Raw genomic sequence first — 22,450 nt, forward strand, 5'->3', positions numbered from 1 at the left:
CCGAGGAGTCAAGCAGTATATTGCTCCCTCCTACGTATATCTCGCGAAGAGACCATGAGGATAAAATCAGAGACATTAGAGCCCACACAGAGGCATACCGACAATCATTCTTTCCACGAACAATATGATACTGGAATAGAAGGGAGAACCGATAGAGGTAATCAAGGTACCCTCTGCCACACACTGTCAGGTGGCTTGCGGAGTATGGATGTAGATGTAGAAAATGAAATGGGATAAAATGACGCATTGGGCCTTTGTGCGTCAAATTACCCCAACGAGCACGGCGAACTATAGTTCCACACTCGTGCCTTGCTTAAGAAAAATGATGCTTATATTATCATGAGTGTTAATGCCCAGAGATAGGCGTAACAATAAAAACTTGTATTTTAATATGGCTTATCTGATAGAAACTGGAGATTTAAAAAAATGGTTCAAATGGCTATGAGCACAATGGGACGTAACATCTGAGGTCATCAGTCCCTTAGAACTTAGAACTACTTAAACCTAACTAACCTAAGGACAACACACACATCCACACCCGAGGCATGATTCGAACCTGCGACCGTAGCGGTCGCGCGGTTCAGGGCTGAAGCGCTTAGAACCGCTCAGCCACAACGGCCGGCAGCTGGAGATGAGATATTAGAAGAAATAAAAGCACACTCTTACTCCTTGTGCCGAGAACTGGCAAGTAATGGCTTAAGCCTATGCATGCTTATTTGTACCACTGAGCATCAGATGACAGCACAGAAAAGCTACATAAACTCTCACAGTTAAACACGTACTTATGTGCGCCATTTTACCCGCTGTGCCAAATTTTCCCTGTCTCCTCAACTATATACTGACTCACTTCATGACTAAGTACCGCTGTCTTCCATTGTCTCACGGATCCTGGTAAATAAACCTAAAGAAAGAGAACCTACCCTCCTTCTAGTAAGCATCTTCCACAGATCAGTCTCCTCACCTCTTCGAGTTAGTTCTCCTTAATTTTATATTCTGTCTCTACATTCAAATTAACATTTAACTTCGACTTCATAGCAGTCCGAATTCTTCGATTTTCTTCTTCTCCAGATTTTCACGCAATACGTACATTTTTAGGAAGTCTTTCTTCATTTCCATTCAATGCTTGATAGTGTAGAGTTTTGTTCAAGAAAAAGCTTGATTCTCACGCGCCAACATACTCCTCGCTTCGGCCATATTGTGTAACTCTTGTTCACCGACTTCGCCCTTTACCGTGTCGTTCCCATTCCTGATGTTAAGCAACTCGTTATTTTTCCCTCTACTACTCTTCATCACGTCCGCTTGGGTTTGTTTACACTTGAGCCAAGTCCTGTTCTAAGGGAAATGTTCATTCCTTTCAGTATATATTGTAGTCTTCCTTACTCCTGGTCAGAAGCGCTATGTTGCCTGCGAAACTGAGAGTCAGTGTCCGTTCCACTTTCACTTTTTTTGTTTCTTCTGAAATTTTCATTTGCTTCCTTTCAGAGTTACATAAACACTGCTTGGCAGTTGCTAAGGGACAACAGATACCTGCTAAGGAACAACTGGAACAACTGGCAGTTGTCACAGAACAGCCGACAGTTGCTACGTAACACCCGCACAATGATAGTAGAAGGGAATTTAGAGGGCAGGTCGCGTTAACTGCGGCGATGCCTGTGCTCAAACGCTCCGTATGCATTCGACAGTTCATGCAGTACGGGGTTTAACGAAGGTGGATATGGAACCGATTAGTGCGACCTTCCGTGTGGTACACCAACAGATTTTCAAGAAATCATTTGAGTGTTTACTATCGTAGACAAACAGTTAGACGGCTCGCAGCCGGTCAAGTACCACCACTGTGCCCACAGCAATGGGTCTACATCTACATCTACATCTACATCCATACACCGCAAGCCTCCCGACGGTGTGTGGCGGAGGCTCCCTTGAGCACCTCTATCGGTTCTCTCTTCTATTCCAGTCTCGTATTGTTCGTGGAAAGGATTGTCGGTATGCTTCCGTGCGGAGTCTAATCTCTCTGATTTTATCCTCATGGTCTCTTCGCTAGATATACGTATGAGGGAGCAATATACTGCTTGACTCTTCGGTGAAGGTATGTTCTCGAAACTTCAACAAAAGCTCATACCAAGCTACTGAGCGTCACTCCTGCAGAGTCTTCCACTGGAGTTTAACAATCATCTCCGTAACGCTTTCGCGATTACTAAATGATCCTGTAACAAATCGCGCTGCTCTCCGCTGGATCTTCTCTTTCTCTTCTATCAACCCTATCTGGTACGGATCCCACACTGCTGAGCAGAATTCAAGCAGTGAGCGAACAAGCGTACTGCAACCTACTTCCTTTGTTTACGGACTGCATTTCCTTACGATTCTTCCAATGAATCTCAGTCTGGCATCTGATTTCCCAACGATCAACTTTATGTGATCATTCCATTTTAAATCACTCCTAATGCGTACTCCCAGATAATTTACGGAATTAACTACTTCCAGTTGCTGAACTGCTATTTTGTAGCTAAATAATAAGGGATCTATCTTTATATGTATTCGCATCACATTACACTTGTCTACATTGAAATTGCCATTCTCTGCACCATGCGTCAATTCGGTGCAGAAGCTCCTGCATTTCAGTACAATTTTCCATTGTTACAACCTCTCGATATACCACAGCATCATCCGCAAAAAGCCTCAGTGAACTTCCGATGTCATCCACAAGGTCATTTATGTATATTGTGAATAGCAACGGTCCTACGACACTTCCCTGCTGCAAACCTGAAATCACTCTTACTTCGGAAGACTTCTCCCCATTGAGAATGACATGCTGCGTTCTGTTATCTAGGAACTCTTCAATTCAATCACACAATTGGTCTGATAGTCCATATGCTCTTACTTTGTTCAATAAACGACTGTGGGGAACTGTATCGAACGCCTTGCGGAAGTCAAGAAACACGGCCTCTACCTGTGAACCCGTGTCTACGGCCCTCTGAGTCTCGTGGACGAACAGCGCGAGCTGGGTTTCACACGACCGTCTTTTTCGAAACACATGCTGATTTCTACAGAGTAGATTTCTAGTCTCCGCAAAAGTTATTATACTGGAATATAATACGTGTTCCATGGGTGTGTGCAAAAGGGGCATCTCGCGATTCAAAAACGTCGCTCAAGGTGGAAATGCTATCGAAAGCATACCGGTGGTCACAGACGGCCCACCACAGCGCAAGAGGATCGATACATAGCCATAGTGGCGAAAAGGAGCGGGCTTCTCACTCCAGGGCAGATCGCTGCACACTTTGCAGCTGCTACAGGTACAAATGTCCGTATGAGAACCACTTTGCTGCTATGAAATCGGGCTGGTTTGTATGGTCGGAAGCCTGGTAATTTCCAAGAATGATTGCCTATCGAAGTCCCTGGCTGCAAACGATACATATAGAACGTGCGATCGTAAATCGGAAATGCGAATCTGGTGGGCGTTATGAGTATGTTTACGTTGGTCACTACAGCAACGACAAAAGAAGAGCGATACAAAAATAGTTGTAATTGCAGAGGAGACGACTTACCTTACTCGTCGTCGGTGTTGTCGTCATGTGAAAGTCCATTACGGTGGTCTGGGTGGATAACTTGGAAGAGGCGAACCATATATTCTTCCTGATACTCGTTCGTTTTTCGCACTGTCCGCAATGAAATTGTAACGGTATTCAGCATCTAAATTGTTCTTACGGAGTTATACACACTTCACACCACCACAGTCTACACAGTCCCGTAGCACTCCATATTTCCTACACAAAGTCGAACAATTTTCTAAACTCGATAAACATGGAATTAGATTCTTCCACGTGAGAGAATCTGCAGAAGAAACGTCAAGAACACCAGATATCCCACTCACTAACGACATAAATCGTCTAGGTTTGCCTAGCAACTTACAAATAATTCGCGGTGGTATGTAATTTAGAGCAAGTAAGGGAACGACGGAAAACAGATAAAAATGACGACCACAAATAATTGATCACAACGCCCGCCACCGGAGTCCCATGATCGTTTTCCGATCGCACGTTCGATATGTATCGTTTGGACCCAGTGACTTCTATAGAAAATCATTCTTGGAAATTACAGGAAGCCTATTTAACACATCCCACTTTAACCATGCCATCGACGAGAAACAGTTCGTTGGTGTAGGGACCATACTATTAGGTCAGCAGCAGTGGTCCAGAGTGATGTTCTCCGACGAATCCCGCTTCAATGTGGCAAGTGATTTTGACCACCAGTTACTGTGGAGAGAGAGGGGAACATGTTACACACCCAGAACGTTCATGAACATCATCGTGTGACCTAGGTGTTACGGTGAGGGCAGGCCTTACGTACAATGACCGAATACCGCTAGGTACTGCAAAATATTCTGGATCTCGCTCGTCTGTTTTTTAGGGGTGCGATAGGTCCCGAATTTCTCTTTATGGACGACAATGCCCACCCAGACATGAACGTTGAGGTATTGGACACACTGGAAAGTGAAGATACTGATCTTTTGGAATAGCTACAGAGCATGCCTGAGGTGCTGTTGGCAGACATGTTTCTCAGCGAACACCCTCTGCCTAAACCGTGCAAGAAATGAAAACTACTTTGAGAGAGAAGTGGGACAATGTCCGACAAGCAGTGCTCATCAGTTTGGTAGTTAACATGAATATCACGTCCCAAATGTGAATTAGTGACTGAGGAGTGCTTCTTCCTTACTGGTGTCGACTTTCATTTTGGGAGTCTGACCTTGTCATTCATGAACGTTTTCTATGACTGTTATCCTGCTTCCTCCTGTGGTGATGTCTGTACCAGTTTTCATTGTAAATATACCACTCCACCTCTATCGCTTATATGCTGTGTTTCGCGTCGTCCATCATTTCCTGTGATTACTCCCGTCCAGGAAAGTCTATGTTCCTTACCAGTTGTCAAGCACTGTATATTCAGGCCGAAATATCACAAGAACCTGAGAAATAGAGGTTAGACATAGTGAGCCATGGAATAAAATGGCGCAAACGCCACAGAAAAAGAAAATAATAATCAAGAAGGGGGCAGAGAAGAAAGAAGAAAGCAAACATGCCGAAACGACAGAGGGGCCTTGTTCTTTCGTAGTCCGTTGGTGATGATACTCAACTCTTAAAATGACCTTGGCATACAGACCTCTGCTGCCTTCTGATCAAGCTCGCTTTTATTGCTAGACTATCCTCCAGCCCTTATGTGTCTAGGAGTTGCAAGTGAAACTTAGCTTTGCGTCAGTGCTGTAATGGAGCAGGTGCGTGATGCCTTTAAGTAGTTACCGGTATTCAATCCATTTCTTTCTTGGCAACGTACTGTAACCTTTCTTTACGTAGCGTGTAATCCTTGAACCCAATACGTAATCTAACGAGTGGAGAAGCTGCTGTCGTTTCACGGAAACAGAAAATCTTTGCAGTTGTCAGAACATTCTAAGTGATTCGAAGCTCATATACACATACGAAGTGTATCAATCTCAGAACTATATTTTGAAAGAATGTGTCGACGGCGAATTTTCCGATCTCTTAGAGACAGAAGTTGTTTATTATTGCGGGAGAAAATAATTTATATTTTAATGCTTTCGGCAGACACTGAATCAGTCGCTGAAAGTGTACCGGTAGTGTAATTAAATTGTTTTAGTTCCTACATCAACTGGGAAAATAGGTTTTTAATCCCCGTGCTGATATAAACTTTAAACAGAAGCTACAGAAAGTTACCTGAATTGTATTCTAGCATGAAGAATGATTGTAAAACATTGTTGTTAGCTGATGACAATAGCTTGATAGAGAAGGATGCTGAGTGTCAAAATAAAGAATGTATCAAATACTGCACATCGAGGTAGAAGTGTATGGCTCTTAAAAATACATTTGCGCTAAATCATACCAAGACCGAGTATTTCCAGTTGCTAACACACAGTCAGCTGAAACTAACTTTTCGATTACACACAATGGGCATATGTTCAGTGAGTTTGTACAGTTAACTTTCCTAGGTGTTCGATTAAACATTAAACCGTCATGGCAGTCCATGTTCAGGATATTGTTCAAAAACTGAATGCCACTCTATTCACCATTAAACAGAATCAGCAATAAGTAAAGCTCAACACGACAATTAGTCTAGTTTTCTTATTTCTATTCGTTTATTTCATACGGTACTATGTCCTGGGGTAGTTCTTCCCATCCACAAAGGTACTTTTTGGCTCAGAAATGGGCAGTTCGAACAGTGTGTGCCGTAAGCGAAGCTCTCCTCTACCCCTGCTCAGGAGTCTGGGAATTCTCACTTTGGCCGCTTAATCCTTATTTTCTTTGATGTCGTTTGTTGTTAACAGTATGAGCTTATTCCCAGGAATTACCAGCCTCACTCAGTTATAATACTAGGCAGAAATCGAATCTGCGTGGGTCTCTCCTCCCTGACTCTTGTGTAGAAAGGTATGCAGTATTTTGCTGCATCGATTTTCATAAAGCTACACAATAATTAAAAATAAATCTTAGTAATAATCCTCACACTTTCAAGTCCAAACTGAAGGTTTTTCTCATGTCTTCTGTTTTGTCGGGGAGTTCCTGGAAAAATATTAAGCTAATTCTTGTATCATATTATTGATTACGCTAATAAGCGGTGATTCTTAAAGTACCTAAAAAATTCACTTCCACACAGGATTATATTGAAAAAGGTTATGCAGGTAGGAGACGTGTCACTTTGTAGTAAATTACTGCAAGCTTCACCTCATACAATCACTTTCACTTGAACGTCCACCGTGACTTTCACTGTGGCTAAATGTGACTCCCATTGGCCATACAAGGAACGTCCCATCTGGTGTCAATTTCCTGCCACACTCTGTTCATCATTTCTGGCCCCACAGCTCCAACGTCGCCGTGTAAATACGCGCAGTTTGTCATATGCACAGGATTCCTCTACAATACATTTTGTCTACTATCGCTTTTCTGAAGTTGGTCTTATGTAATGACTCTCTCCAGGACCGTGGATATTTGCTGCTCTGTTTATTTCCGAGGAACTAGAGGTGCAAAATAAAAAAAAATAAAAAAAAATTGTTGTAGCTATGTCACTACATTAGCGACAGACTGCGAGGTATTAACAGTGGGACGACAAACTACAGCACACACGTTCAGTATTATTAGACAGAAAATTAGTAAATAGTATGCTGCTTGATTTTTTGTTTTAGTATATAAGCTTATTTAGGCTTTATTGCCTTCACCAGTGCACCAGTGCATGTCCTTCCGTTGTAGATGGACATAGGTAAACTGTTAATGCTGTCCGTAGTTGTTAGATGAAATATTATTTTTCAGTGACATTGTACACTTGTTGGATGATTTGTTGTTACAATATTTTATAAAACGTTTTTATTGTTTTGACTGTCGTAGAATTCCAGGATTGACAGCTATCTGTTTAAACAAAGATATTACGTCATCAGATTATCTGTATTTCTTGGGGATAAAAAAAGGTGTTGGTGTAAGCGTCTCAGTAAAATAATAAATAATGTTGGAGCTTATGGTGTAGTTTGTTGCGGAAAAATTCGTCAGATCCTAACAACCGATGACTGAGAACTGATAATTCATGAGGTTCAGCGACAGGCATTGCTACATCAAGAAACCCTAGTACGATATTTATCTCATTTTTTAGAGATATTTATCACACAACAGTTATTAAATGATTAAACTTTCATTCCATTTGTACTGATGTTCATCATCATCGTCAATATGAGGAGTGACCCCTGTATACATCGTGAATGGAAGCATAAAACCTCCTAATGACATCTCCAGGAAGTTGTATGCATGCCTGAAACATACTGAGTTAGTTCATGAAGATTGATGCCTGAAGACAGGGGTGAAAGTATTCATCTTCTAATCGAATTCCAGACATTCTCTGTGGGTGCCAGATTAGGTCGAGCACACTAGACAAGAGCTCGTACGTTCCTCCATGCAGCTGCTATGTGAACTGCAGCAAGGGGCCGTGAATTATACTGCTGTGATATGCCATTTGGAACTATAGTCACGAAAGGTATGTCAACAGATATTACGTTGTGAGACCTTAGTTTCTCCCAGTGTATACAACATTCAAACAACTTACGGGAATACAGCCGCGTGACATCGTCGACAACAACCACCACTTAGACAAGAGCGTATTCTGCCGTTTTCAAGGCAAAACTACTGTAAGTAGATCCTGTGCAAGCGGATTTAAAACCTCGGTTTCCGCAGAAACTCCCTAAAGATAAGACACATCCACACTTAAATACTAGCGCCATCACAAACGGAAGACGAAAGACGTCAGATATTATCGATAGTCAAATTAATAATCACCGGGTAGGTAGAGGTGGTGGCTTTTATTAAGTCTGCAGGATTTCGTGGCCGTCGTCACTGAAGTTAAAATCTTCTGGGTTATTAGGCAGCGTCAGATTTCTTCTAAAATAATCGACGTTTCAACCCCTGTGCTGGGACCTCCTTCAGAATCTTCCGGTCTTCACTACTGCTAGAACACTATCAGAGACTAGTGTCGCGTTCTCTAATAAAGGGGGTGTTTCCCGCTTTCGTGCTGGAGAAGTGGTTATATTGGTTAAAATTCTTACGGCTGCCAGTGGTTCGCTCTCGACGATGGGACGCCAAACGTATCCACAAGAGTTTAACCAATAACGTCCCTTATTCGGCATCAGTTGCGGAATTTTAGCCTATGACGATGGCCCACCGATGGTAGCCATAAGAATTTGAACCAATATTACCTCCAGCACAAAAGAACGGAAGCTCCTCTTTATAAGAGAACGTGACTCTGGTCACCGACAGTGTTCTAGCAGTAGCGGCCACCGGAATATTCTGAGATATTCTGAGGAAGATCACAGCAGAGGGGTCGAAACTTAGATTATTTTAGAAGAAATATGACGCTGCCTAATAACCCAGAAGATTTTAACTTCATGGTGGTTTCTGCACGGAATCCCGCTCTCTCACTTGTCAAAAAACTGGTCATCATTAATTTCGCTATCGATAATTTCTGAGGTGGGTCATCTTTGGTTTGTGGTGACGCTAGGTTTTACAGAGAGTGCGAGTGTATGTGTGTGTGTTTTATCTTTACGGAGCTTCTGTGGAAACCGAGGTTTTAAATCAGCTTGCACAGCGCTTACTTGCTGCAGTTTTGGCTTGAAAATGGGAGGGTGTGTTCCTGCCGAAATATCGGCTGTTGTCGACGGCGTAACCCGGCAGCATTCCCGTAAGTTAACAAGGAAAAATTTGGAAATTTGTGGTAATTTCCTATGGGTCCAAATTGCTTTCATCGGTCCCTAGCCTTACACATTACTTAATCTAACGAACGACTCGAACCGCTAACGGGGACAGCCGTGCGAATCGTGGCTAGGTGCCTCAGAGCGCGCGGCTACCCCTCGCTGCTTTGAACAGGATTTACCATTCTTTGCCGCATACTTCCAACAGTTATCAAGTCAGTGCAGCTACCATATCTAGTTTCTCCACACACCATCATTACACGGCTTAGACAGGTATGGATGTCGAGAACTGTAGGTTTCTCTGATTGTATGTTGGCGGCAGAATTATCAATATAAAGAAACAAGAAACCAAATGCACAATATATAAAACCAGTATCTTCAACCATACATGTCTGGATAAAAGTGTATGGAAGATGATGTCATGGATGATCAGAAACAGACAACCTTAAAAGCTTTTGGAAATGCTTCAGATATTCCTCTGTGCAGAATGCTAAACATAGCCGGCTGATGAACAAATAGGTCTACTGTTTGGACTTCTTTGCAGATAGCAGTTGGTAATCAAGACTATAAATCTCCAAATTTGGAGATTAAATCTGATTCAGTTCCAGGGGATAAGTGACTGAGAGAACGATATGTACTTCATTTCTACAGTGCAGTGTCTAAGACAGTGCGTTGACGACCAACAGCCGCATTGAGTTTAGAATGAATCGAGATTAGGGCTGTGTATCAGCTGTAGAATATTTCAGAACAAATTAAAATTTGTGCTGGACCGAGACTCGATAACTGATTTTCGGCTTGCCGCTTAACTACTCGGTTCAGGAGTCACGGAAGTACAGTACGAGCACAAGTGAGAGTAGACAACAGCACAAATGGACATTTGGGTCGCTCCTGGAAGCGTACTCGGAAAGCCAAAGTGGTTGAGATGACTGCTTACGACAGGTGAGAAATCTGGGTTCGGCTCTAGATCCCGTATAAAATTTCGTTTGTTCTGAAATATTCAACAACTGATGTGGAACCAAAATCGCAATTTGCGAGTTCTTTCTAAACTGAATGTGGCTGTTGTCTCAGACACTGCCTGACAGTACCTCATGCAACAGCAAATCAATGAGCAGACTAAACAGTGTCTAACTTTGTGTGGGAATCACAGCAATAAAGTACGAGCACAAGGGAGAGTAGATACCAGGACAAATGCAGATCTGACCTGCTTCTGGAAAAGTCTCGGATAGGGAAAGTGGTAAATTTGGGTCTGAGTCCCGGTAAAGCACAAAATTTCATTTCTTCTGGAATATTTTGCAGTAGATTCGGAACCAGAACCGCAGTTTGTGGGTTCGTTATATAATTCACTCCTCTTGGGTTGCCAGAAGGGACAGTTTCATATGGTTCAGGCCAACGGTGATTGTTAAATACTTGTGATTTCCACTCTTCCATAAATGATTTGGCTAGAGTTATATACATGATGTGTATAAGATTTTCTCTGTATTCAGATAGCGTCGGATCGAGCTTAAAACGCAAGCTTTCGAAGATTAACACCATGCGCTTCCTCAGGAGCTGTCAGTCTGCTTCCTTTGTAGTGGCGTTCAATTTTGAGGTTGATTGGGTGACATTGCTTGGAATTCTGTCGGTACTGACGTCAGTGGGAGGATAGGATCCGCATGGACAAATGCAGGAAATCGGTAACACGGTATTATGTCCCTCCCCCTCTCCTCCAACAGGCTACAAGTTGGAACGTAGACAGATCCCCCCGGCCCACAGCACCAGTTCTCCCCATAAGTTACAAATTTTTGTCGTATTTCCTACTTCTTTGAAAGCTGGTGTCTGCGTTATAAGTGTTGCTGCACATCGGAATTTCTATCGCTTCTGTGGATTATCAATACAGAATATAAATTCACTGGCTTACTGTCAAGCCGTCCCTGCTGGAACACTTCCCGCCAGTTTATTTTCTCTATCCCTGTCTAGAGAAGAACCAAATAAATGTCTACTGACCATTGCCACAACTATTACAATACGCGGAAATAATTTCTAAGCCAAATTGCGAATGGTCGAAGATTTCGTTATTGGGGACGCTTGAAGAAACGTAAGTAATGTAATTACTTTCAATTAAGTGTCCAGAAGAGTATCCTGCGCCAGGATGTGTTAGCATTTGGCTGTAGACGAGTGGAAAACAATTTAGCAACGGTATTGGCAACAAATGTTCACAAGGTGTAAGATATTCAGTTTTTTTTTTTTTTTTTTTTTTTGATACTCGGAAAGTAGACAGAGAACAAACTGAAAGCAGAGGGTGAAATCGAGATTATTAAATAGCTTCTTTGATCACATCGTTCCAAATCGGGAACTGGAAAATTATTTCTGGTTCTGATCGCTCGTCTCAGCATAACAGACCGCAGTCAGTTATGGATACATCAAGGATGTAAAAACGACCATTTCGTTGCAGCTAAGCTTAGGTAACTGAGAAACATAAGGCTGGTGCGAAGTAATATTCTAGGTCGTTCCAGGTCAGCTGCGACACTTTTGCGTAAAAATCGTTAATACTTGAATAGCAGTATAAGTTGGGAAAGACGTATAACGTCCTGCACTTGGCATGATTAGTTCTCTACGCGTGCAACTGCTGAGATGTGCCTGATGGAAACTGTGAACGGCGTAACTAATTAAATTTCTGGTAAAAGAAAGCTTTGAACCAACAGACAATAAAAAATAACTGCAGGTACAGAGGGACAAGTTAAGGGCGTGAATGGCGTCCTTTCACCAGCGAGCTTTAAAGGTTAGTGAAGGACAGTTGAAATTAAGTAACGCCTGTTTCACTACACTTTACGTCACTCGGTGCACCTGGCGTTCAGTACCAATTCTGAAGCTCTGTGTACGATTGTGAAATATGTTTCAAGGGACTCGAATGTCTATGGATTCACTCGTGTGTATTGCACTTGAAAGTTTCTATTTAACGATGTTCAAATAAACGAAATTTCGCCAGCTGTTGAGGGCTCTGCGTGTTTCCCGTAGAAACTAAGGCAAAGATAAGAACAAACTCCATGTAGTTTTAAACGATAGCGCACGGCGGAAAGATAAAAATTACTTTTCTTTGTCACTGGTCTTCCGACTGGTATTATGCGTCCACGATTTCCTATTCTGTTCCAATTTCTTCATCTCACAATAACAGCTACTCCCAACGTCCCCAGATGTTTATTTTATGTGTACCAAGCCCCGTCTTCCCCTACAATTATTTAGTACTGTGTAGGCAATATCCTAGTGTCTTAACGCACAGCCGTCAGCCTATTTCTAGTGATTGGTCTCCAAATCTTCATTCACGTTTCTGAGCAGAATCTCTTGACACATTTATCTTTTCCGCTTTGTTATTGTTCAACATTCTAACATCATATTTGAGACTCTTCCGTTCTCCACTTTTCGCATTTCCCACAATCCATGAACCTCACGTGCAGTTCCGACCTCCTAGGGCAAGTTCTCAGAAAATTCCGCCTCAAACTAAGGTCTAAGTCTGATATTAGCAAACATGAAACTTCCTGGCAGATTAAAACTGTGTGCCGGACCGAGGCTCGAACTCCCGAGACTCGAATCCCCGAGTTCGAGTCTCGGTCCCGCACACAGTTTTAATCTGCCAGGAAGTTTCATATCAGCGCACAATCTGCTGCACAGTGAAAATCCCATTCTCAGCAAATATGACTTGGCAATGAATTTATTCGTAGTTTATTCTAGTCTGTTTCGTCCGTCCTCCTTATTTTATGATTCATGCATTATTTTATTTCCTCGATAGCAAAGTTTCTTCATCAGCTCCGAGGCAGCCAACATAGTACTGAAGTCAGTAATCTCATTTCTGCTGCTCCTAAATAACTTCGTTTTTCCTCCCTCTCAATCAAAAATGGTTCAAATGGCTCTGAGCACTATGGGACTTAACATCTGAGGTCATCAATCCCCTGGAACTTAAAACTACTTAAACCTAACTAAGCTAAGGACAGCACGCACATCCACGCCCTAGGCAGGATTCGAACCTCCGACAGTAGCAGTCGCGCTGTTCCTGACTGAAGCGCCTAGAACCGCTCGGTCACAGCAGCCGGTGCTCTCAATCAATTTTCTGTAGATGATAATGAGCCCAGATAATCGCGAACAAATTGTCAGTGCCACTTTGTTCTCGGAAACACTGCCGTCACCGTGACATCAGTTAGGAAACGGAACATACCTGCGCAATCACGATATTCTAGTGCTCATGCGGCGTCGTATGGGGAACAACGTTCTGCGGATTTTCTGATCTGCAACTGCCACAGTCCAACCTAATCTTCGCCCACCATTAGAGCGGAATAAACAGGCTAGTTCTGCAGTAGATCCATTCGCGCAAAAATGTTGACAGCCGTGAATGGCGTATAACTGAAATAGACTCCTCCTTCGTAGTATCTCCTGAATTAACACTGAAATGAAAATGAAATAAAATATCTTTTCCTCTTCATTATATGGCGTCATTGTATACAACATTAACGAGTGTTCTCAGTCAATCTGTCACATAGTAAGAAGGGTATGTGGAAGCGGTAATCGAATGGCGTACTTAATTGTTTAATTCAACCTCTTGTGTTTCATGGAGCACTTACAAGGTTACAACACTTTCAGGGTATTTTACGTCTTATTTTATGCCCTTGCGTCACTCACTCTTTGGCGGAAACACGTTCTCAAGCCGTCTGAAGTCATGCTACGTGTTTTCTGCACTGATTCTCGTTTCAAAGTTTGCGTATTCTGGAAGACGAATGAAAAATATAGGAATATCTGGCTGAACACGATTAGGATTCAGTGGTGGTTCAGGGATGGAGGATGAAATAACAAATCGTTGTAGAAGAGAGGTTTTAGTCGAGGGAAACAGCCTAGTTTGTACTGAAAGAAAAGTAAGATGACTCGAAACACATACGGCTTTATACATTCGTTCTACCTGATCCTGGAGCCCGCAGTTAAAATGAAGGGTAAGAGTCTGAGTACGACAGAATTAAGAGGAAATAAATGACTATATTTTCTATACCCTGCTCGATTCACATGTACACTCCTGGAAATGGAAAAAAGAACACATTGACACCGGTGTGTCAGACCCACCATAGTTGCTCCGGACACTGCGAGAGGGCTGTACTAGCAATGATCACACGCACGGCACAGCGGACACAGCAGGAACCGCGGTGTTGGCCGTCGAATGGCGCTAGCTGCGCAGCATTTGTGCACCGCCGCCGTCAGTGTCAGCCAGTTTGCCGTGGCATACGGAGCTCCATCGCAGTCTTTAACACTGGTAGCATGCCGCGACAGCGTGGACGTGAACCGTATGTGCAGTTGACGGACTTTGAGCGAGGGCGTATAGTGGGCATGCGGGAGGCCGGGTGGATATACCGCCGAATCGCTCAACACGTGGGGCGTGAGGTCTCCACAGTACATCGATGTTGTCGCCAGTGGTCGGCGGAAGGTGCACGTGCACGTCGACCTGGGACTGGACCGCAGCGACGCACGGATGGACGCCAAGACCGTAGGATACTACGCAGTGCCGAAGGGGACAGCACCGCCACTTCCCAGCAAATTAGGGACACTGTTGCTCCTGGGGTATCGGCGAGGACCATTCGCAACCGTCTCCATGAAGTTGGGCTACGGTCCCGCACACCGTTCGGCCGTCTTCCGCTCACGCCCCAACATCGTGCAGCCCGCCTCTAGTGGTGTCGCGACAGGCGTGAATGGAGGGACGAATGGAGACGTGTCGTCTTCAGCGATGAGAGTCGCTTCTGCCGTGGTGCCAATGATGGTCGTATGCGTGTTTGGCGCCGTGCAGGTGAGCGCCACAATCAGGACTGCATACGACCGAGGCACACAGGGCCAACACCCGGCATCATGGTGTGGGGAGCGATCTCCTACACTGGCCGTACACCTCTGGTGATCATCGAGGGGACACTGAATAGTGCACGGACATAAAAACCGTCATCGAACCCATCGTTCTACCATTCCTAGACCGGCAAGGGAATTTGCTGTTCCAACAGGACAATGCACGTCCGCATGTATCCCGTGCCACCCAACGTGCTCTAGAAGGTGTAAGTCAACTACCCTGGCCAGCTAGATCTCCGGATCTGTTCCCCATTGAGCATGTTTGGGACTGGATGAAGCGTCGTCTGACGCGGTCTGCACGTCCAGCACGAACGCTGGTCCAACTGAGGCGCCAGGTGGAAATGGCATGGCAAGCCGTTCCACAGGACTACATCCAGCATCTCTACGATCGTCTCCATGGAAAAAAGCAGCCTGCATTGCTGCGAAAGGTGGATACACACTGTACTAGTGCCGACATTTTGCATGCTCTGTTGCCTGTGACTATGTGCCTGTGGGTCTGTCAGTGTGATCATGTGATATATCTGACCCCAGGAATGTGTCAATAAAGTTTCCCCTTCCTGGGACAATGAATTCACGGTGTTCTTATTTCAATTTCCAGGAGTGTATGTAGAAGATACGACTGAGCGTTGTTTATTAAGCAACAAGGGACTAAAACGGTGGCTGAAGAGCTTAGGGTTTGAAATTTGCATGTAATACGATTATTGTAGCCAGGGATAGAAAATAGCTCCAGGAAAGGGTAGAGGAAATTGGAGCTTCCGGAGAAGATTGTACAGATGAAATAATGCAAAGGAAATGAAAGCAAACAAAGCTGGAAGAGAAGAAATGCTAGAAACATGACAGGGCACAAAATGAAATATCTACAAGATTTCAATTATATAGGAAGCACAACAGAAAGTAAACGAATGGACGCAACAAGCATTAAATCGAAAATAGCTATGGCAAAATAGCCTTTATCTATTAAGAGGACGATTTTCTGTAACCCTATGAGTCTAGAGTTAAAGGAAAGGTTAATAATATGGTTTGCCAGGAATATCCTACTAACCGGTTCCTAGGCACGCACGATAGTGAAGGAGGGCAGGAAGTGGAGAGAAACTCAAATTTGGACATGTCGTAGAAGGAGAAAATAAAATTGATAGAGAGTGTAAAAGAAATGGTGGTGAGGTTTATGGGAGAATAAATTAAGTTAGTGGACTCCATAGCATAGCAATAAACTGGAGAGGAGGAAAAGGATGACAGAGTCTTAGAAACCGTTTAGGAAGCAAGTGTTCTGTGGAAGAAATTACACGGACGGAAAGCGATTCAGGTCCTGGACGATCTGCTTAATGGATATGCATATAACAGTCGAAAGAAGTAAGTGCCAAAAGTTTTTAAAAGTTTCTTCCTTCAAGTTCTTATTAGAATGTAGTATTTTATTTCAAAAATGTAGTAAATCTTTGTTTCCTCACAGCAGGGTGTTCTCGTTAAAGTCTGCAATGTTTATTTTCCCATTGACTAGGCTTTGGTGGAAATGACACACAACCAGCAGAAAACTGAAGATGGTGAACCACGGAATGGTTTTAGTAGTTTGGGACACTAATGGCTGTTAACTGCAGAAATATGTGGAACCAATTTATGTTGGACAAGGCATACCAGTTTTCCCCCATCATAGACAGAAACAAACCTGACTTTTGTGGTTTCTTCGGTCAAGGTAACAAGGCAGGAGGCCCAACGCTTCCTCTGCAGATTGACCATATCTGCTTCTGGTTACCCAAACAGAGTATTTGAATGTTTCTGTAATTTATTTAACTACAAAACCGCTCATTACGGGACGTAGCATCAACGAGAACAAACGCGGCGATGAAACAGACGTGTCTCTACGGATGACAGTTGGTCACCTGATTCCACAGCAGTGTGTACTATAAGTATCTGACGAAAAAATCTGTCAGAATGACCCCTCTGGTCTAAGTAAAGGAATTATGCTATACTTTGTTCCTACTCCAGACGCCACACACATTCTTTCTACCACTGTAATTTCAATAATTTTCAAGTATGTTGTAAATTATGTGTACGCGACTCAAACTTTTACAGTAGGAAGTTAATTGTGGACTGTAGAAAACCGGGTGAGAGTCGAAGCTTTTGAAATATGCTGAAAATGAAGTAAATACGTAAGACAAAAACCGAGGAAGTCAGAAAGCACTGACTAGAGCTAGGGACACGGTTACAGGCAGACATAGGGAGCCACGCGGGGTAGCCTCGCAGTCTTGGGCGCCTTGCCACGGTTCGCGCCGCTCCCCGCGTCCTAGGTTCGATTCCTCCCTGCGGCATGGCTGTGTATGTTGTCCTTAGCGTAAGTTAGTTTAAGTTAGATTAAGTAGCGTGTAAGGCAACGGCCTTACCGCAGTGGATACACCGATTCCCGTCAGATCACCGAAGTTAAGCGTGGTCGGGCGTGGCCGGCACTAGGATGGGTAACCATCCTGGCCGCCATGCGCTGTTGCCATTTTTCGGGGTGCACTCAGCCTCGTGATGCCATCTGAGGAGCTACTCGCCCGAATAGTTTGCGGCTCCGGTCAAAGAAAACCATCATAACTACTGGGAGAGCGGTGTGCCAACCACACGCCCCGCCTATCCGCGTCCTCAACTGAAGATGACACCGCCTTCGGATGGTCCCGATGGGCCTCTTGTGGCCTGAAGACGGAGTGCTAAGTAGTGTGTAAGCGAAGGGACCGGTAACCTCATCAGTTCGGTCCCATAGGAACTTACCAGAAATTGCCAGCACATGAGGAAATAACATCCATTGAATTTGTCCTGTGACTTCAAAGAGGATATACACTGAAGAGAGAAAAATCATCGGGCGTAGTGCAGCAACTCGACGCGGCATGGACTCAACTAGTCGTTGGAAGTCCTCTGCAGGAATATTGAGCCATGCTGACTGTATCGCAGTCCATAACGACGAAAGTGCTGCCGGTGCAGGATTTTGCGCACGAATTGACCTCTCGATGGTGTCCCATAAGCATTCGACGGGATTCGTGTCGGTCTATCTGGGAAGCCGCATCAATCACTTGAATTGTCCAGAATGTTCTTCAAACCAATCGCGAACAATTGTGGCGCGGTGATATGGTGTATTGCCATCTATAAAAATTTCATCGTTGTTTGGGTACATGAAGTCCATGAATGTCTATAAATGGTCTCCAGGAAGCCGAACATAACCACACATTTTCAGCTGTCCCCAGCGAGGTACATCAACAACACCAATCGGCAGCTGAGGGCTTCAGTTAATTACCAGTTATTCTAGTGAAGCTGCACGGTCATCATTGGTATCTGTTCTTTCGGGAACAGTTACTATCTTCGTATATATATAGTTAAAGGCTACCCGGCCATTGAACTTCTTTTGTGCCAATGCGCAGAGGTTGACCGAACTCTTCCGGGAATCGTCCATCACCTTAGTTGGCGCGAATAATAAGTGGATGGGCAAATATCTATTAGGAATATTACATATGTAGATTGTGGACACTTGGAAATGTGGGTCTCATGGAAGGAGTGCAAGGGATAAGTCCCTGAGGTCGCGCTGTTCATCTGAGTCCTCGGTGGCTCAGATGGATAGAGCGTCTGCCATGGCAGCAGGGGTCCCTGGTTCGAGTACCGGTCGGGGTACACATTTTCAGCTGTCCCCATCGAGGTACATCAACAACACCAGTCGGCAAATGAGGGTTGCAATTAATTATCTTTTATTTTAGAGAAGCTGCACAGTCATAATTGGTATCTCTTCATTCGGGAACTATATTTCCAATCGACGATCGATGCAGTTGGACCAGATGAGCCAGTCCATTCCATCTAAACACAGCCCGTACTGTTATGTATCACCACCAGCTTGCAGAGTACCTTGTTGACAATTTGGGACCCTTTGGGCTTGGTGGGATCTGCGTCACAACGAACCCTACCATCAGCTCTTAACAACTGACACGTGGACTCATTTGACTAGTATTTGTTAAGGGAACACAACGCCATTTGACTGTTTTATTGTTTATTTAAGTAAAACCCTAATTTCGACCTTTTATGCGATTTTCAAGTATTTCATTTCATGTGTTTAACACATATTGGAGGCATAAAATAAAATACTTGAAAATGACACGAAAAGCCGACTCATGGATTCTGCTTAAACAAACAATGAAACAGTCAAATAGCGGCGTGTTCCTTAAAAGAGGTACTGTATGACTGGTCCTCAGCAACATGAAAACTGTTTATTTGACTACGCTAAGGTTTTACAGTCCTCTAAGATCCAAACGATTTGGTCACCAGCCCAGGAGAGGCGCTGCAGGCGATATGCTGCAAGCAAAGACACATGCGTCGGTCGTCTGTTGCCATAGCCCATCAGTGCCAAATTTCGGTACACTGTGCTAACGGATACGTTCGTCGCACGTTCCACATTGATTTATGAGGTTTTCTTGTTTGTCTGTTAGCACTGAGTACTCCCCGCAAACGCTCCTGCTCTCGGCCATTATGTAAAGGCAACCGGCCGCTGCTTTGTCAGTGAGGAGAGGTAAAGCCTGAAAGTTAGTATTTCCAAAATGGAGTGTCCCACAAGTCTAGCTCCAACTACCAATCTAAAGTGTACTAATTCCCGTCGTGCGGAGATAATCTCGTCGGAATACTTTTCACGTGAATCACCTAAGTACAAAAGACAGCTCCGTCAATGCTATGCAATTTTAACCCTTGTGTACGCCATATTACCGTCATCTCTATGTGTGCATATAGCTATCCGATGACTTTCGTCACTTCTCTGAATACAGGCTGTTTCCACATCTTGGCTTTCAATCTCAAACATAGAACTGTGAACTATGCGCTGTTACCCTGCCACACTGATCGATGTTTCCGTTTTGTTTCAGCATGCCAGGGCATCACGAGGAGGGCTTTTATAGGGTCCCTGCCGGTGGAGGTGCACCAGTGTTCGTGAAGCAAGGCTATTACACGTACACGGACGGTACTGGAAGACAACATACCGTTTCCTACGTCGCGGACGAGTACGGCTATAGGACAAGCGATTCGTGAGACCTATACTCAACGGCGACCTAGATGTCTGGTCTCGGGGTAACAGCTCTTCCTGCACATCGAGTCATCTGGTATTTGAGCACGTGTCGAAGCACACCTGTTCCTGGTCGAAAAGGCGGTGGGTATTGCCACGTCTAGGTCTGCCCAGCGCTCGGTAGACGCGTTTACCTGCAAACGCATTTCAAATGTTCTCGATACAAGTAGAAACAATAATCAACACAAAGACTTATCAAGGACTTCAGTCGTGTGAAGACATAATGCAACCACAGAAAACATTGCTTCATCTTATCCTTCCCCTTTATTGGTCCTCTTAGCGACATTCGCACAAAATTTGTGTTCCTCGTCATAATATTTCGATCATTCTTCCACGTGTTAAAGTTGTTATTAATGCCTGAGCAGTGTGTCCGGGAACTGAGTAACTCCCGTACAGGTGATGTCGAAGCGGAAAATATTATTCGTGTGAAGAGGAATATAACTTACAGGTAATCCTTTATTCCCAAATACAAAGGGATGTGAATCGTCATTAAGAAGATTCCGCAATATTTTGCACTACTTGCGAAGCGAAGAACACGTCATCGGAATTATTCGTGAGCAATTAAGCTCTCACTTGTAAGATGCACTACCGGCAGTCGAGTTCTTCTTAAGTTCTGACACAGTGCCTTTATTCCCCATGTCAGTTGTCCTATTTGGTTTTAGTAGAGCTATACGGCGTTTGTAGAAAGCGAAACTAATTTGTCATTTAGGTTCTAAAGCCGTTTATGCTTCCATTACGGTACCCTCATTTTTACTGTAACCAAGTATTGCACCACATAGATTATCTTGGACTTAATCTCAAAACAGCAATCTACTCAGTACCGTAAAATAAAACACAAGAAATGTTTGCTCTTATCAGGAAGTGTATCTCATCCCAATTATTAACGTAATAAGCAGTGTCTGTCTGAGCTTCAAAACATTGTCTATGTTTTAATGTATATAATTACTAATCTACGTGAAGCGAAAACTTTGTGTATTATTTATATCAAAATCTCATTCATAATTTTCTGAACCAAAATGTATTTATTGTAGAATAAGAAATGATTGAATGTGTGTAAGCTACCAGGCTTGTCGCTATATTTGTAGTTGAAGTGCTGGTGCAAGCAAGAACTGAAATGGTGAAACTATGGTGAAATTATGAGTTGATATAAACAAATTCATGACCCCAAAAATCAATTGGCCAACGCTATCCGACTACAATAACGAAAACAAAGTTAAATAAGCAGCTAACCCAAGTCGCACAATTCAATAAATAGCAGTCACAGCACCAATAAAGTCAGTGCACATGAAAAACACTTTTAAGCTGATATCTAAACTGTCAAATTGTAATAGAGGACAGCTTATTGTCCATCACTGTGCTATCTGGGTCACTGTTCAATGGGGACTGATGCCCTTTAATGTAATTGCAATAATCAAATATGAAAAGAAAATAAGAGCTAGTAATTCGACTTAGAGTCTGTTGATTGATGTTGCAGTTCGAAATGTACCGCTGTGTTTAAACTGGCAGATAATTCTAGCCACATCGAGGTCCCTCTTGAAATGTCATTTATTTTAATTACTGATAAACTTGATATGAAAAGGACGGAGCTCTACCGTCATGTTTAGACATCCACTTACTTTATAATCAGTGGCAAATATTTTGAACAGTTTGACGTTGTGGTTACGGGGAGTCCGTTGTCTCCCATAGTCGCTAATCTTTTTATGGGGTGCTTTGAGACTTGGTTTTTGAGGTGTGCTGACATATGTTTCCAAAAACTTTCTCTCAGATTAAAACTGTTTTAATCTGCCCGAAAGTTTAATATCAGCACACATTCCGCTGCAGAGTGAAAATCTCATTCTTAAAATATCCCCCAGGCTGTGGCAAAGCCATGTCTCCGCAATATCCTTTCTTCCGGGAGTGCTAGTTCTGCAGGGTTCGCAGGAGAGCTTCTGTGAAGTTTGGAAGGAAGGAGACGAGTTACTGCCAGAACTGAAACTATGAGGAGGAGGTGTCAGTTGTGTTTGGGTAGTTCAGATTGTAGAGCACTTGCCCGCGAAAGGCAGAGTTCGAGTCTCGGTTCATTACACAGTTTTAATCTGCTCGGAAGTTTCATAACAGCGCACACTCATTCTGGATATGTTTCCAGTTTAACCACATGGATTCTATGCACCGGTTATTGTACAATTTTAATTGTCTTCATCCTAACATAAAATTGAGGATGGAGATTGAAAAGGAGGCAAGTTACCCTTTCGCATGTACTCGTTTCTAAAAAGGATGACGGAATTCTTGGTCACAGAGTTTATAGGAAACCGACACATAATGATAGATAGTTACATACTACC

The 22,450-nt window shown here is 43.5% G+C and overlaps 1 protein-coding gene and 1 pseudogene across 1 annotated transcript in view; both read left to right on the forward strand.

Annotated features, from left to right (window-relative positions):
• The window catches only part of LOC126284456 (mucin-5AC-like), a 68,002-nt gene extending 46,464 nt beyond the window's left edge, over positions 1 to 21,538 (forward strand). The window contains exon 4 of the mRNA XM_049983377.1: positions 19,933 to 21,538. Coding sequence (XP_049839334.1) covers positions 19,933 to 20,095 — 163 coding nt within the window. The 3' untranslated portion in view covers positions 20,096 to 21,538. The remainder of the gene's footprint in view (positions 1 to 19,932) is intronic.
• On the forward strand, positions 17,429 to 17,546 carry LOC126285626 (5S ribosomal RNA; annotated as a pseudogene).
• Positions 21,539 to 22,450: the final 912 nt, after the last annotated feature.

The sequence above is a fragment of the Schistocerca gregaria genome, chromosome 8 (genome assembly GCF_023897955.1).
Source record: "Schistocerca gregaria isolate iqSchGreg1 chromosome 8, iqSchGreg1.2, whole genome shotgun sequence".
NCBI classification, from domain to species: Eukaryota; Metazoa; Arthropoda; class Insecta; order Orthoptera; family Acrididae; genus Schistocerca; species Schistocerca gregaria.